Below are 16,488 nucleotides of genomic sequence, written 5' to 3' on the forward strand. Positions count from 1 at the left end.
TTTTTTTTTTTTGTTTGCAGACTGGAAGAAGCTTGTCTAGTTAGTCCCTACGCAAAGGACACTGAACTGCGTGCCGACGTTAGCGTTAGCCTGCTAGCTCTCAAGATCTCATACTCAGAAATCCCTACGCAAAGGACACTGCACTGTGTGCCGACGTTAGCGTTAGCCTGCTAGCTCTCAAGGTCTCATACTCAGAAATCCCTACGCAAAGGACACTGAACTGCGTGCCGACGTTAGCGTTAGCCTGCTAGCTCTCAAGGGCTCATACTCAGAAATCCCTACGCAAAGGACACTGAACTGCGTGCCGACGTTAGCGTTAGCCTGCTAGCTCTCACGGTCTCATACTCAGAAATCCCTACGCAAAGGACACTGCACTGTGTGCCGACGTTAGCGTTAGCCTGCTAGCTCTCAAGATCTCATACTCAGAAATCCCTACGCAAAGGACACCACTGTGTGCCGACGTTAGCGTTAGCCTGCTAGCTCTCAAGGTCTCATACTCAGAAATCCCTACACAAAGGACAAGCGCTTTGCCACAGCACCATGGTAACTCACAACAAACACCCATCAGAGTGGCTGCTCTACAGACCCGGCTAACTCGAGGAAGTGAGGCCAGGTAAAATCATAATTCTGCAACTGGTTAATCCAAATGACACTCCCTGTCTGAAAGGGGCTGGTCTTCCTAGTAATAAGTTTGGCATTAAAGAAAATTCGGCAAATCCTGCAGCTGGGCAAATTTACTCGCAAAACCAGTGCTCCCACTGTAATTCCTGCATTTGCACTGACAGATATAGAGATTAGTGCTGCCTTGACCAAATCTGTTTCTTGAGAAAGAATGTCCCTGAGACAATGTCCTGAACACTGAGTGTATGTTTCACTGACACCATGGTGACCTGAAAAGGCTGGTAAAGGAGGCGTTTTAATTGCCCTGGATCGTGGAAGACAAAGACCCTGAAATGGAGAGTGAACTTTCCCAGCTAGGTGGTGAAAAAAGCAGACCTCAAAGCAGGCTGAGAGAGGCGTCTGGCTGGGGTAACACTAACAGCACGGTAAGTGCACCTCCTGCTATAGCATGACCTGATTACTTAACTGGGGATAGGCAGATTAATGCTCTGCATGAAATTTGTCTCAAACTATGTGTGGTTACCAACTATGCTAGAATATATGGGGTACATGGTTAAACAATACGAGCCTTTACATTTCTGGTTCAGTGGGCTTTGGATTAGGTAGTTAACTTCAATTACTCTGATACAATTTGTAGAAATATCATGGCTAATAATCTAAACTTAATGACTGGGGGAAAAAAGCTTTTAATTAGTTTATTAATTTTTATGTGAAATTAAAAACCGATGTTAGCGCCAAAACGTGAGGTTTACCCCTTACAGACAGTCCTGAGTTCAGGGGTAAGCCTGGATCCATCAGAGGTCGGTCCTCGGCTCTGGGGAGCGGACACAAGAGAGGCAGTGATGGGGAGGGGGCTCGACGAGGGGGGCGGCATGGGCCAGGAACCATGGGGCAACGAAGATGAGGACGACGGCACTGATCCAGAGCCGAAAGGTAGTGCTATCAGTCCTCTCATTAAAAGCTGCGGGGTGAATCACACGTGGAGTAGAAAGATATCAGGCAAGCAGCGGGCACCACGAGTGGATAACCAGTCTCCAGTCAAGTAAATCACTAATGGGCGATGAGTCACACTTTCGATTTATAAGAGTTTCAGGCCCTAGTGCTTCTCATGTCGGCATCTGGCCTTCCCTTCGTCGGCGAGATGCAGAGGTGTCTGCTTCGCGCGGGATTCTCGCCACACAGCTCGTCTGCATTTTAATGATTTCCCTCTCTGTGTTTGTTTTGATAAATCAATGTGCATTGGCCTTGGGGAAAAACGGCAGAATATATTACACATAAGCTGAGCAATTCTGAGTGACTTTGAGGCTTATAAAGACCGGTGCCTTAGAAGACAATGTCAGCTACAGTTTCCTGCTCAATTGCCTGTACAATTGAGTGCCTGTGGGCACCGATGGATATGGATTTGGGAGCTTTGTGGGATCTTTATTGTTTTTTTTTTTTTTGAAGATGTGAGGGAGATGTACAACCCAACTGGGCAGGCACGTTATGAGGCAGCCTGTGAAGTGTTTGGTGTGGTCCCCATCTCTTACTTCCTATGTCACATGCATGACAGCGAATTAACCATGATGCACCACGGCCTGGGACCCCAGGTAAGGTCCTGTCCTACATAAATCACAAAACTCTGTGCGCTAAATGCTCACCCTGCTTTAGGTCTGATGAAGGAACTGGCTGATCCTAACCAATCCTAAGCAAAAACGCCCGGTGGTCTTACCTGGGACCCTATAAAACCTGATCTCAGGGCCACGGCCATTCACACAAAGCACTTTTTGCATCTTCCTTCTCGCGACGGAGGAAAATCTCTCAGCAGTCACAGCGTTCTCACGCTGAGAAAATTCTTTCGCAGGGTACCAAAGCCCTGGCAGTTCCCTTGGTAACCAACACTTACATCCTGAAGCTGAACCTGAGGGATAATTGGATGGAGGCGATGGGTGGAGCCGCCTTGGCTGAGATGTTGAAAGAGAACTGTTACATCACAGGTGCTCGATGCCGATGCTCCCAACAGCTTGTTGGTTGCCAAGTGTGGCGGGTGCCTCCTGACACTCAACAACGCTGTGCGTTTCTCTCTCACGTTTCGTTTGAGGACTGGTGTCCGTTCCTCTTTTAGCTGCAGGAGCTCCATTGCCACAGGAGATGAACGTGTCTCCTGATTTCCCCCCTAATGAGCTGGTTATTTGTAACAACACAGAACTTTTTCGGCACACAGAAGGAAAATCAAAAAGAATAATTCATAAAAATGGCTAGATTATTTAGCTGTTTAGTGGGCAAACGTGTGTCTCGTACGGTTCTACCCCTTTTCAAGCTGGATATTTTAAAGCAAGCATTTCATTTTAAGGAGCTCTCGTGGAGATATGGCACCAAGTTTCTAAACCTGCAAGCTTTTGGTCAGAAGTCTAGTTTGTTAGTCACTTCCTAAAGTGTTCTTCTTTGAAATGATACATCTGCACAGCGTAGAAAAACACTGTGAGCAAAGCAAAATGACCATTTTCACCGCAATGCCTTTGACAGACATTGATTTGTCTGAGAACCGGCTGGGAGACATGGGGGCCAGTGCCATCTCCAACATGCTCCTGGAGAACACCACGCTGATCCGACTGAACCTCTCCGCCAATAACTTCGGTGACCAGGCAGCCGCGGGTCTGGCCAGGGCCTTTGTGGGAAATCTAAAACTCCAAGACCTGGATCTGAGTCGCAACACCATGGGTGAAATGTCAGGTACCTCAAAAGATCACATGTATGACATAGACCAGCAGTTCTCTTCCTCCTCTTGAGTACTTCAATCAAATGTTCCATTCCAACACAAAACAATAAGTAAATCAAATTCAGTGGGCTTTGATTCAGTTAAATCAAATGCTCCGATGGTGAAATTAAGTGTGAGATTGGCAGAAATACATGGTGAACAAATAGCATTCTAGCATTGTTTGCATAAGCATTACTTTATAGATGTGGCACTGAACTCTTCATTAGAGTCTAGGAACAACATCCACCAATTAATAAGCTTGAAAACAAAATGGCTTGACTCATACCGAATGTTATTGAAAAACTGTTATTAAGTGAGGAATAAAGGAGTCTGCATAGAAAATAATCTGAATATTCCATAAACAGGTTAATTAATACTTCTGAAGGAAGTGTGTAGTGTGGAAAGCATAAATTAGAATTAAACGCTCAGAGAGCGATGCGTTTGATGTTACGTTTGTTTCCAGTCCGGTGTTTGAAGTTCCCCAGCCTACATTCGAGAGGTGTTGAGGCATTCACTCAAGTCCGCAGAGCCGGGGGGGAACGGATGTGTCATTCCCAGGTTACCGTGGAGCTCTGTGGCATGTCACGGGTGGTCGCGGGAGCCGGGCGGTGACACATCTCGGCACAGAGAGTCGGGGTCAATTCTATGAATTTTAAATCTGAATCAGTTGCTTATATGTGATATAAGCCTGAAAGAAACGCACCTCAGGAGAATGACAAACGGTACCAATACACTCATGTTCTTGGTAAGTGAATAGAAGGCAATTTCTCAATAGACCAAGAAAAGAAATCAATGAGAAGACCTGCACGTATATGACTAATGCCTCCGTCAGGCACCATGCCAGTTTACTTCCTCACCCGTTATGCATAACCGTAACAGATTTTTTACGTCTGAATATACCCCATGATAGAAATTGGTAGGTCTCCACGTTGACTGACCTGCAGGGTGCACCAGGCATGCCTTGCCATGTTGTTTTTTAAATCATGATTTTATTAGATTTCCTGATACTGTTATTGCTTTGTCTGGGTGGAAAAGGCTCTTGATCACATCAAAGGTCTCTATAATCTGTCTATATCAGAACAATATCGGCCATCTTTGAAAACATTGCCGAGATGAATTATTTGAAATTTGTTTTTTTTTTCCCCCTCTCCTCTCCTTAGGGGAAATTCTCGGGGATGCTATTGCAGAAAACACCGGTCTAAGGAAGCTAAACCTGGCCTGGAACTGTATCCGTGGGAAAGGCACACTGGCTGTGGCTAAGGGCCTTGGGGTAAAAATGACCTACTCACTCCCACCTGAGCCAAAAACACAAGGACAAGAATGCAGATGTGCTGCCCTTGTCTACACACTGCAAGTCCTGGCTTCTATTTCACACATCTAGTAGCAGACAGTTAATTCTGCCTCTCTGCTTCTCTAGATCACGCTATTGTTCACACAAAACTACATTCTGTCACATTGTAGTTTCTGCACAATGCTCTGGGTAAACAAAACAAAATTAAGTACAATGCTAAAAATAACAATTTAGTGCAATGCTACATTGGCTGATATACGATGCATGCTAGTGTCCAACTCGTAGCTACTTATTCTGGTCGAGATCACATGTGGGCCTGGACCCTATCCCAGGCAGCACAGGGCACAAGGCTGGGGTTCACCCTGGATAGGGTTCCAGTCCCTCACATAGCACACATATACTCATACTCTACTGGCAGTTTGGAGATGCCAAGTAACCTGTCTTTGGACTGTGAAAAGAAACCAGAAAACCCAGAGAAAATCTACGAGACACAGGGAGAACATGCAAAGTGTGCAGATGAGGTCAGACTGATGAAGTTGTGAAGCTGCAGTGCTAATTGAGCCACCATTACTGTGCTTCTTCAATACTATTTTCCCGAAAATAGCCTTTGACAAATATGCACGTCTGACCCGTTCTACCAGGCAAACATATTCCTCAGAGTTCTGGACTTGTCTTACAACGGATTTGCAGGCGACGGGGCAGCAGCCCTAGGACAGGCACTGAAAGCAAACAACGTCTTGGAGGAGCTGAATGTCAGGTGATGTGCTGGCTGACCATGAGCTTTCACAGGGTTTGTTGCACACTGGTAAAGGTCAAAGAGCCAGGAGCAAAACCAGTCAGTAGCAACGTTATCTTTTAACAATATAATAGTCAGAGGATAGGAAAACAGGATGGTGTCCTGGATGCACAAAAATCAGCGTTATTAACGCACACTTTTAAAAATTATGGTAGAATCACCACTAATGAAGACTCAAAATATTCAGGGCATGTGGACAACTTCAGCAACAACTAAACTTCCTTAGTGCCTCTGTGACTCAGAATCATAGTTAAGCAATGAGTTAATGTTCTTTAAGAGCTGGCATGTAAGTCTTTTTAGGGCAATCACTAAGCGGCCAAAACTCGCCAGGAGAGAAACCACCAGGGGATAAATGAGATTCTGCGACAAATAAAATAAACAAGTCAATCAAAGTTAAACCAGCATGCACTGCAGAGCCTAACAGTTTTCATTTTATTTACTACTTTTCCCCATAGAATTACTGATTCCCTCTCTACACCTCCTGTGTCTTCCACTTTAAAAAAAAAGTTAAATGTGTTTTGATTAATGATTAAATATACCTGGGGTTACATTACAGAGATTCGTGAAACGAACCCTAAGTGTATCACCTCAAATCCGCTTGGTTCTGGAGGACATCACTTGCCGCACGTCTCTGACACCCAGCTTGTATGTGTTATTTTTCTCATTCTAGCAACAATCGGATTCCCCCTGACGGCGCGATCCGGTTTGCGACTGGTCTGCGTGTAAACAAAACCATCAAATCTCTCAACGTAAGATCTGCGCTCGGATCTGGGCTCCGGGGCCCCCCATGTAGAGGGCGGACATTTTTAGCGGGGGGGCTGTGGCTGGGCTCGGCCAGGTGGATGCCTTTTAACGCTGTCTCAAAGTGACATGTGACTGAAGGCGCGCTTTTTGACGCGATGTGACAGTGTCAGAAGCGATCACGGGGATGGCCCCGTTTTTCAGTCCGTGGCCTTTTCAGTCACGGCTTATAAACATCGTGACGTGTGTTTGCCTTTTGTTTCTGTTGGCACTGGCAAAGATGTCCCGGAACCCCCTGCAATCTGCAGGCTGTTACGGTGTCCTGAAGGCCATCCAGGGAAACCCAGGGTCAGCAGTCGAGTCCTTGGATTTTTCTGTAGGTTGCCATTATTTTTCTGTCTTCAGAATGCCTCCCTTTTAGTCACTTTTTAGAGGTTTTAATGAACATACAACTTTTTTCTTTTTTTTGTAATTTATTCTCAGGACATCTCTGTAAACAAGGACTTTGAGGATTTGTGCAACGCAGTCAAAGGTGCATTTCCGGGCCTGCAGGTGAAACACGGAGGCAGCTCAAGCATGTTCAGAAGAGGCCTACCTGCTACCTGTAGGCCTACCTGCTAAGTGCGGGCAGGACCGGGTAGCTGTGTAACGATGGGACTGCAGTGCCCGCAGTGACTACATTTCACCACAAGAGGGGAGTCTCTGTTCACATAAATATGCTAATTTACCTATTAGTGTTTTACAAGTATTCCTTTAACTTTTAATAAAATCTTTTGTCTGTATACACACAACACCAAAATGTAAAACTGTAATACTAACCAAAAACTGTACAGTACAGCTTTCCTGGCTAACCCTAGGACCAAATCTAATATAATGGTGGAATAGATCAGTGTAATATTAAAATAACAAATATTTGAAAAACATAAAGTTATTCTACCGTACCCATATAATTACATAAAACCAAATTCAGCAATAATGTTTAACTTGTTATCAGAGATAACCACACTCTCACACTGGACAGCTAAAAAGATTTGTCAAGGGAGAGGTTAAAAAGGAAAACGTGCAAGAGAAAAGGGACTCTTGGTATGAAGTTACAGGGTGAGGTACAGGGAATGATTTTAGGGAAACCCCAGGGTAAGGCATAGGTTACATGTAAGGAACAGGAGACACAGTCAATAAAATTTGCAGGTAGTTTTGAGAAATTTAATACTGTGCATATTTTACCCTTCATGCTAAGTGGTATAAATACTCATTGTATTTAAGAAAATAAACATGGATTTAAATGTACTGAAAGGACAGTGCATTGACGCATTTCTTGTTATGTGTTCTAATTGTTGACACTTATCCCATGTTGTCTTTTTAGAATATGAAACAGAAATGTAAGATGTGAACTTAAAACGGCCATCTCCAGGAAGAAACGGAGAAAATCGGCCTTTGAGAGGAATAAAATGAAATCATTTAACATCTGAGTGACACTTGAAACACCGGGATATGTGACTCACTAAGCCGAGGTCAGAAGCAGCCCACTCAGGGCTGAAATTACGCGCACTTGACCGGGACCCATCGGCTCGGGGATCAACGTTTGTACTTCGCTACAGGATTTTAAAAAATCCCCAGCTAGGCTTACTGGCTTTAGACTATGGGTTTTAATTAGTTTCTATATGACACTTAAATCACCGGGTCTGATCCGAGGTTGTGTTATCATTATTTTCAGCTAAAGTGCTTTGTCTGGTTAGTTGAAAACTGTTAAACGTAAAGTGCTTCTGTGGGGAAAAACATTTAATACAACATTAACAATAGTAATGACTGGACAAATAAACTTTAAACATCTGATCCTACAAGATTTATTACATTTGGCACTAGTGTTGATATTTTATACATTATAATCTGGCATCTAGCATAACATTGACTGCATACTTGGAGCATTGACTTTAAAATAATGGAAAAAGATTTATATCGACCAGTTTACCGGTAAACGTATAGGTTGCTGTTGGTCTTTTAAACTTACGGGCAGATTATTACGTGCAACGGGGCTCTTTGCACCAAAGTATATGTCATTTGTTAAAATTGGACATATTACACACACACACACACAAGCAACTTAATATATTGCTTTAAGACATAAACAAGAATCAGACACCTGTGTTTATGCTAAGAAACTACCATTTCCTAGGGTGACCATACGTCCTCTTTATTGGGACATAAAATTGCTTGAAATTGCTTTAATTCATTCTGACTTCGGCTTCCTGCAGCCGCAGCGCTGCCCACGTGCTAGTCCGCGCCTTACGTACGGAAATCGGCGATGTCGCCTAGTTACTTTCCTGTCGCCGCCGCGCTTCCCCACATGCGCGTCACCGCGCCAGCAGGAACTAGTGCGACCTGCGGGACGCGATCGAGCGCAGCCGCTACGCGTGCAGATCAGCGACTATTTCACATTGAGCGAGCTGCCCGCCGGCTCCCCCCCCACCCCATCGGCAACTCGTGACGGATCCTCGGACACCTTCTCTAGAAACACGGGGCAAAAAGCTTGTCTAGATGGCGACGCCGCGGTCTTTAAAACTACTCAGACTACACTCGCCATTGTATAAGTGTGTCCCGACACTGCTGGTCCCGCGAAGGTAAATTCAGGTGGCACTGGGCTTTCCTTAGTATGATAAGCGCGTTATATTTATTCTAGGCTACTCATAATGTCTTGGCGCCGCATACTTTTAAGCTCCCGTTTGGTGGAGTGTCTCTTAATTAGCCTATAGTACGCCTTATGGTAACATCTTGCCTGGTGTTTACTGGAGATTTGTCATTTTTGGTGTTTGTTTGAAGATAGGCTACTACTTGACAATGCACGTATTTATTTGCATGTGCATAACAGATATTAAGATTTAAATAAGAAGCGTGTGATTGTCATCGGGCACTCGATCATTTGGCATGTTGACGATAAAATGGCCAGAAGGCAGTGACTATTGTGTATTTACGACTGACCTTTGCCCTGTGAAGGAAGCGTTCTCACATGATCACCGAAAAAGTGCAGTGTGTCAGAAGGAACGTAGGAGGGAATTATAGGCAAGGTGCTACAGAAATGCGGGACGTACTAATCTGACTTACATTAGATTCAAATTTGGAAGAGGTGTATTTAATTGTAAACTACAATACGTTTTTCACTGCCTATTACGAAGAATCACGAAAAACAATTTTACAAATATATAGAAAATACATAAACAACCACATATAAATGATTATATAAATGACGGATGTTTGTTGTTATGCTGCCTTCTAGAGGTCTTGCAGATAAAAACGAAAAGGGCTGGTTCCGGTCATTGTTTGTTCACAAAGTGGACCCCAGGACAGATGCCCATTCGAACTTGCTATCAAAGAAGGAAACAAGCAATTTATATAAAATTCAGTGTAAGTATGAAAACTTTGATTTCCTGACTGGCGTACAGGACTGTTACCCACGTCCGTCTCCTTAGTGTAGCCCAGTGGTTCTCAGGCTTATTTCTGCTATGCCCCTCCTTTCGGAAGCGGAATGACTGTGGAGGTGGTGAGAGGGGCACGCTGTTCCACAACCAGCCCGGATCATGGCTGCCCCCCCAACCACTGCCCTAACGCAACTCATGTACTGATATAAAGAATCTCAACAATATTCTGTATTATGTTAACTTAGAAGATGATTTTATCCAAGCTACCGTTGTCATACTTAACCCCGTTATCCACCTGCACATTTGTACTGAATTCTATCTGATCATGTTAGCCTGCCCTTAACCAGTTTGCTAAATAGTCATAAAAGTGCATAATGTACCACAAGCTCTAGGTACATATGTGCATTAAAAAAAAAATAAATTCTTCTGAAAAACTGAAGAGGTCATCTATGTATATTACAAATTGCTTTTAAAAAATCAGACCTCACAATCCATAGTACCGAACCTTACACTGCAGTATTAGTGTTAAGTACCATGATTAATTACCTTTGTTAAAACATACTCCATACTTCCCTAGTTAAGATTTCTCTGTCTGTTGTTACAGAGGACGCCTGGAGTCCTGCTGATATTTAATAATAATGCATTGTTTATGTGGCCTGCTGTCAGAATCATTCACCTTATTTAACCAGCAGAATGAGCTGCTTCAGGCTGATGACAGTGGCTGTGTTTCTTAACTCCGACATACACAGACTCTGTCCTGCTCTCGTTCCTTTCAGTTCACAATGTGAAGCCGGAGTGCTTGGAGGCCTACAACAATCTGTCGTGAGTAAAGGCCTCCACTGTAAAAGCTATTATTTTGATGGTAATCAGTTACTATATGCTTTGTTCATAGCATGGGGTTTGTTTGTGGGGCTTAAGCACCAGTTGATTTTAGGGAAGGCCCAGCCCATTTTTATGGTCACCATCACCATGTTATGGTGTACGCCAGGGACGGTTCTAGGCCTGTTTACCCCCCCATTATGGGCAATTTTTTTTTATCAGACCCCCCAGTACAGGCTTAACCCCCCTTATCATAAATCTCTAGAGACACTCTCAATGCTAGGTTGAAAGGCCGCATATCCTCCTGACCCTAAAACTGCCCGTGACTCCTAATCTTACTGGGGGGGGGAGATGTACCTGAGGTCTGGGTTTTATTACCCCTCTCATCCCACGCAGGGCTGAGGTTCAGGGGCACCTCCACCATGACAAGGACTACCCATGTGAGGTCATTGGGAGCTGGAACACTTGGTATGGAGAGCAGGACCAGGCAGGTATGGTTAAAAAGCACTTCACTGCCTGTTGTATCTTTAGAAATAGAAAAGTATAATGAACTTAGTAATAAAAACGATGCTTTTGTAGATAAAAGTTTCGTGGATTTATTTCTCAGGCCACTCTGACTGTAAGTTGCAGTTAACAAATAATTCAACAGTGACACCCTGTGGTATTTTCTGGTAGTTCACCTGTGGCGGTACACCGGTGGTTATCCGGCGTTGACCGAGTGTTTGAATAAGCTGAAGCAGAATAAGGTACGACCTGAGACGGAATCTCTGTGCATATAACGACATCACCAGGAACGCTTTTGTTTTTAGATCTCTAGAGTAAACGAGTGGTGTGATCTAATTTAAACATTGCATTTGTCAAATGCCGCCATCTGAACAATGAAAGCATGTTTGTGTATTAGCACCTCTCACACCAGAGGCAACCCAAAGCGCTTTACATAAATTTAAATATAATAAAGTGATTCGCATAAAAAAATAATAAGATGAAATCCAAAAGAACAAATAGAATAAAGTAAAATACAAATAAAAAAATATATAAAATGCAAAAGTTATATACTTCAGATTTTATCATGTATGTGTTTTTGTTAAAGTTAGTGGATTTTTTCTAGAATTTTCTACATGCACTTTTTAATGTCATAAAACAGGCCCAGCCTGCCCTGTAGGCGAGATAGGCGACCACCTTTAAGGTTGGCTCCAGTTCATTTGGATGGAATACCTCTGGTTGCATTCCGTGACAATAGTTATTTACACTAGTTTTAATATCTCACTATTTTTCTTGCCAAACAGATGTGAGGTAGCTAGTTAGCAGCCAGATTCCCTAGGCTGCTGAAGTGCTTTCTGATGCACGTACAGGGCTGCCCCCTGTCGCTGCCCCTGTCGCTGCCCCCTGTCGCTGCCCCCTGTTGCTGGCCCCTTTCGCTGGCCCCTGTCGCTAGCCCCTGTCATAATGTGAGTTGTCGTCCCTTGTCTGCACAGGCGTATCTGGAGTTCCGCAAGCAGAGGAGCACGATGCTGATTTCCCGACGGAACCAGCTCCTCTTGGAGTTCAGTTTCTGGAATGACCCGCTACCAAGAGCCGGATCCAATATATATGAGCTGCGGTCCTACAGACTTAAAGTAAACCCAGACTTCAGGGGGGTGGGGGTGGGGGGGGGGGGGTGTGGACATGAGGAATGAGTATCATGCTAATGGTACAGAAAGTTTTGATTGGGGTGGCCAGGTGTATTTATGCGGATGGCTGCCCCACACTCAGGGTCCTCTTCAGTTCCACTTATAAAATAATACATATTTCATTTTTATTAATTTGATGTGGGGTGGCTACATATTCACTAGGGGCTGCCCCTGTCCAACCTTTCATCCGCCCCAGACTGATCCATCAGGAGCCCCTTTTGGCAAACTGGACATTAAATGACAGTGATCCTGGGCCACTCTATCTGCTTTGTCAGTTAGAATGCTGTTTCACCTAAATGATTCACAAAGTGTTTGCGTTGAATGAATGCCCGAGAGACTGGTGCAAGGAGGGCTAATTGTATTTTTTTTTTAATTAATTAATCTGGTTCCAGAAACTGAAGCTTGTAGCTCATATCACAGAGGGTGTTGGCACTCTAACATGAAACAGCAGAACCACTGCTAAAGTGATTTGTTTATGCCTGGTTTGTTTATGCCAAAATCTGTTCATGTATGTAATTGTGTGGCCTGGACTGTACTATCTGTGTAATTGGGGCATAATGACTTTTTTTAAAGCTGGAGTTTTCAACTTTTTTATAGCAGGGACCCCCAAATTAAAATAGACTATAGCTAGCGTTTCCCTACCACTAATGAGTGATCATATACTGTAAGTACCTAGGAAGTAAGGATCTGAAGGCCTGCGTTAAGGTCACATTGTTCCTCAAATTTTTTAAAGATTTTTGGCTAATTTAGTTGAGTTTCCTGAAGATCCACCCATCCATTTTCCAACCCGCTTGTCCTACTGGGTCGTGGGGGGTCCGGAACCTATCCCGGAAGCAATGGGCATGAGGCAGGGAACAACCCTGGACGGGGGGCCAGCCCATCGCAGGGCACACTCACACACCATTCACTCACACATGCACACCTATGGGCAATTTAGCAACTCCAATCAGCCTCGGCATGTCTTTGGACTGTGAGGGGAAACCGGAGCACCCCGAGGAAACCCCACGACGACATGGGGAGAACATGCAAACTCCACACGTAACCCAGGAGGAGACTTGAACCCAGGTCCCAGAGGTGTGAGGCAACAGGGCTAACCACTGCTGATACCAGCATTTCATCAATTTACAAACCATTTCCGTAAACCCCCCTGTGGACCCCAGGTTGAAAACCTCTGTTTTAAAGAACCATTTTCATTTATACATTCATTTATATAAATGAAGTGTTGCACTTGTGTTTCTGTGTATACTGTATTATATTCTGTTTTCATTATGTTACTGAGAACTGTTTACAGTCACGCGCCTTATAACGACGTTTCGATCAGTGACGGACTGCACATACGACGGCGGTCCCATAAGATTGCACTACACCTAGTGACGTAGCCATCGTAATGTCATAGTACAAGGCATTACTCACTTGTTTGTGGCGATGCTAGCGTAAGCAAACTTTTTATCGTTTTTATCGCTTTTTATCGTTATTCAGAGTGTGCCCTTTCTACTTATGCTGAAATGTTGACTGTAGCCTCTGTGTGTAGCAGGCTATGCCATGTGGGTTTGTGTAAGTACACTATGATGTTCGCACAACGCTGAATTTGCCTAATGATGCATTTCTTAGAATGTATCCCTGACTTTCAGTTCAACTTATTTTTATATAGCGCCTTTCACAACAGTCTTTACACGGATGTGTTGTGATACATTACAACGTCATTAAGAGAGAGTAATAGAAGTTAAGTAGCGTGTGACTGTATTCGGAAGTTTTTATTAATATATATATTTATAATATTTTATTAGTATATAGTGCTTTTTGCAGAGACCCATAGCTCAGTCACAAATTGTCAGCAGAAATGTACCATAAATTGAAGAATCCAGGCTTACTACCCAATTTATGCTACGCCATAAACACGGGAATCCCAGTTAAACGTGTTAAAATGCGTTGAAATGACATTATTTTCCTTTTCGCCACCAGGGGGCAGTTTATTCACCCTTCGACTTTTTTTTTCTGGTCTGCTAAACTTGCTCTGCTTTTTTTCAGCCAGGCACGATGATTGAATGGGGAAATCACTGGTAAGTCATTTAAAAGTGTTTGGGGTTTGGATCAAATGTATAGCGTATCAGTCATCCCATTTAACCATATCAAATCTGGCAGGGCTCGTGGTATTAGGTACCGGCAAGAGAACCAGGAAGCAGTAGGAGGTTTCTTCACACAGATTGGAGACCTGTACATCGTCCACCACTTGTGGGGTGAGTTTGGACAAAGCCAGTGTGTCCCTTCCTAAATTGTTTCATCAAATTGGTCATTGTTCAATTCGTGTTTCAATTTGAGTCTTGACTGATACGTTGCATCTTCCTTTCATTGGTCTGCAGCTTACAAAGATCTGCAGTCCAGAGATGAAACGAGAAATTCTGCCTGGCAGAAGCCAGGCTGGGACTCGACTGTATATTATACAGGTAGGACAGATCCAAGGTATATGAAACAGAATCAGTTCTAAGGGCACCTCCCAGCTGATTACCTCATAGTAGTTCATGTGTAATGCTAAAGGCGCATGATTCACAGAGCCATGCACGCATGTTGAAAACTGCAGTTCCATTTTAAATGTGAAAGGTAGGAGGAGGAGTTTGGACAGACCTTAAAACATGTCTCTCTGCCTCTGCTTTCCTCTCCAGTGCCGTTGATCCGAAGCATGGAATCCAGAATCATGATCCCTACTAAGAACTCGCCTCTCCAGTAATAACTCCAAGCTGGCCAAGACGGCATGGGAGCGTTGCTTAGTGGGGGGAGAGTGCCAAAACTTTGGCGTCAAACGTTGGCTGCCCCCCCCCCCCCAACACAGGCTCTGAATTTGTCTGAAAGCTTACGTCATTCATTACCGCTGTTCACAGATAGTGACTTAAATGAGACCTCAGAGGGACTTAAGGTGTCTCTCTGCTTCTTGACCTTATTGGTTTATTACAAGTTGACCTACTTAGATTGTCTAGCCTCTGTAATTTCTGTAATTACACTTTTTTGTTAAGTTGAGAAGCATTTTCACGTCATATCACATTTGCTGTAAATCCCCACTTGACCTGCTTGGTGAGAAATTTGATTATTAATTGATTGGCCTGATGAAAAAAGTAGTATGGTATATTAGTGGGTGATAAGAGCAGATGTATGGAATGACCAGGGTTTGCTTTGCTGAAGTATGTCGACCTGTGCTCTATGTTAGTCATGGCATAAAACTTTCCATTTTCTGAACTGCCTACTGTAAAGGTTGTCGATGAACAGTTCCTGCCCTAGTTGCCAGGAATTGTCATGATATCTCATTTGAGTGAGCACTCAGTTTACACATGCGGTTGTAATGCCTACAGCAATCATAAAATTAAATTGCACAATGATGCCCAAACCACAATTGAAATATATGATCACTGCTGGTACATATTCTTGGAAGGTTTAGTCACATTTTTATTTGTTCTTTGCCAAATTGTAAAGGAAATTGAATCAGTGAAGAACTCTCAAATTGTTTGAGATTTGCATAATTTTTTTCCTCACAGTAGGATAATATAGAAGAAGCATTTCTTCCTCCAGAAAGTTAGGATAAGGATGTTTCATGTAATCACATGTTGTATGTGTGCGTGTGTGTGTGTATGTGTGAGCTGTGCTGCTTAATAAGTCTAATAAATTATTGTAGTAGTCTTGCAAATGGGAGAAATAAATCGGTTCGTTGTTATCGTATGGCTTCTTGTCTGTTGATAATATTTTGTATGGCGGGAGGCGGGAATTACTAGATTGAGTAACAAACAGTTACAACCCAAACAGCATACCTGCATATAGGCAAGATCCATCGGCAAAGCATCTCTATGACGTTGTTTGCTCACTAGTACGACGTCGCTACTCAGTTTTGATCCGACGTTCACCCGATGTCTGCCTGGTGTATTTCACCAGCACTACGATGTTAATGAGATCACTATGCGACGGTCAGCCTACTGTTGTATATCCTGGTTAGGCTATATGACCCACAATTGGGTTATACGGTAACACTTTACTTTAACGGGTCTCAAACAATATAGTATTATGCTATTACTTATGTATTAATTAACCACAAACTAAGTCTTATTTACATACTGATCTCATGTTAATTTGTCATTAATGAATCGTGACGCATCCTTTATCTGAAGCAGTTACTATATTTGTTACTTTATTAATTCTGTAAACCTTTGTGAACTACCAAGGAACTACTGAGGAGTTTCTAAAGGAACAAGTAATGAATAACACAATTGAAATACTGATCATTTTTGCTTGAGTCGTGACATCTTTTATCTTAAGTAGCAACTGCATTTGTTCACTATATTTGTACTTCAGTAGTAACTGAGTTAACACAAAGTATTTGTGCCCCATCAAGTGTTACCGGTTATACTATATATATTTAC

The 16,488-nt window shown here is 43.3% G+C and overlaps 2 protein-coding genes across 4 annotated transcripts; both read left to right on the plus strand.

The window, feature by feature from the left end:
- Positions 1-141: 141 nt before the first annotated feature.
- Positions 142-7,497, plus strand: lrrc74b (leucine rich repeat containing 74B). 3 transcript variants are annotated; one of them, XM_072709002.1, is made up of 12 exons: positions 142-182; positions 489-613; positions 899-1,046; positions 1,383-1,554; positions 2,068-2,210; positions 2,465-2,597; positions 3,127-3,333; positions 4,519-4,628; positions 5,291-5,406; positions 6,116-6,194; positions 6,467-6,562; positions 6,670-7,497. In XM_072709002.1, exons 3-12 carry the CDS (start codon positions 954-956, stop codon positions 6,805-6,807), a joined length of 1,287 nt encoding a protein of 428 aa, XP_072565103.1. In that variant the 5' UTR covers positions 142-182; positions 489-613; positions 899-953; the 3' UTR covers positions 6,808-7,497. The 3 variants fall into 3 exon arrangements, with proteins under 3 accessions (XP_072565103.1, XP_023684703.1, XP_023684702.1); XM_023828935.2 differs by lacking the exon at positions 142-182 and having other exon boundaries at positions 205-613; XM_023828934.2 differs by lacking the exons at positions 142-182; positions 489-613 and having other exon boundaries at positions 620-1,046.
- Positions 7,498-8,501: 1,004 nt separating this feature from the next.
- Positions 8,502-15,793, plus strand: nipsnap1 (nipsnap homolog 1 (C. elegans)). Its single transcript, XM_023828932.2, has 10 exons — positions 8,502-8,804; positions 9,458-9,585; positions 10,376-10,421; positions 10,815-10,909; positions 11,094-11,164; positions 11,894-12,034; positions 14,117-14,148; positions 14,231-14,325; positions 14,449-14,532; positions 14,749-15,793. The coding sequence occupies exons 1-10, from the start codon at positions 8,722-8,724 to the stop codon at positions 14,811-14,813; spliced, it is 840 nt and encodes a 279-aa protein (XP_023684700.1). The 5' UTR covers positions 8,502-8,721; the 3' UTR covers positions 14,814-15,793.
- The last annotated feature ends 695 nt before the right edge of the window (positions 15,794-16,488 follow it).

The sequence above is a fragment of the Paramormyrops kingsleyae genome, chromosome 2 (assembly GCF_048594095.1).
Source record: "Paramormyrops kingsleyae isolate MSU_618 chromosome 2, PKINGS_0.4, whole genome shotgun sequence".
Classification (NCBI taxonomy): domain Eukaryota; kingdom Metazoa; phylum Chordata; class Actinopteri; order Osteoglossiformes; family Mormyridae; genus Paramormyrops; species Paramormyrops kingsleyae.

What these genes read in the sequence shown, in the direction of transcription:
- nipsnap1 (XM_023828932.2), top strand. Translation starts at nt 8,722, where the DNA reads ATGGCGACGCCGCGGTCTTTAAAACTACTCAGACTACACTCGCCATTG. An exon ending in ACACTGCTGGTCCCGCGAAG is followed by an intron (nt 8,805 to 9,457) that starts GTAAATTCAGGT and finishes GCTGCCTTCTAG; the next exon opens with AGGTCTTGCAGATAAAAACG. An exon ending in ATTGAATGGGGAAATCACTG is followed by an intron (nt 14,149 to 14,230) that starts GTAAGTCATTTA and finishes CAAATCTGGCAG; the next exon opens with GGCTCGTGGTATTAGGTACC.
- lrrc74b (XM_072709002.1), top strand. Translation starts at nt 954, where the DNA reads ATGGAGAGTGAACTTTCCCAGCTAGGTGGTGAAAAAAGCAGACCTCAA. An exon ending in CACCATGGGTGAAATGTCAG is followed by an intron (nt 3,334 to 4,518) that starts GTACCTCAAAAG and finishes TCCTCTCCTTAG; the next exon opens with GGGAAATTCTCGGGGATGCT. An exon ending in TTGGAGGAGCTGAATGTCAG is followed by an intron (nt 5,407 to 6,115) that starts GTGATGTGCTGG and finishes TTCTCATTCTAG; the next exon opens with CAACAATCGGATTCCCCCTG.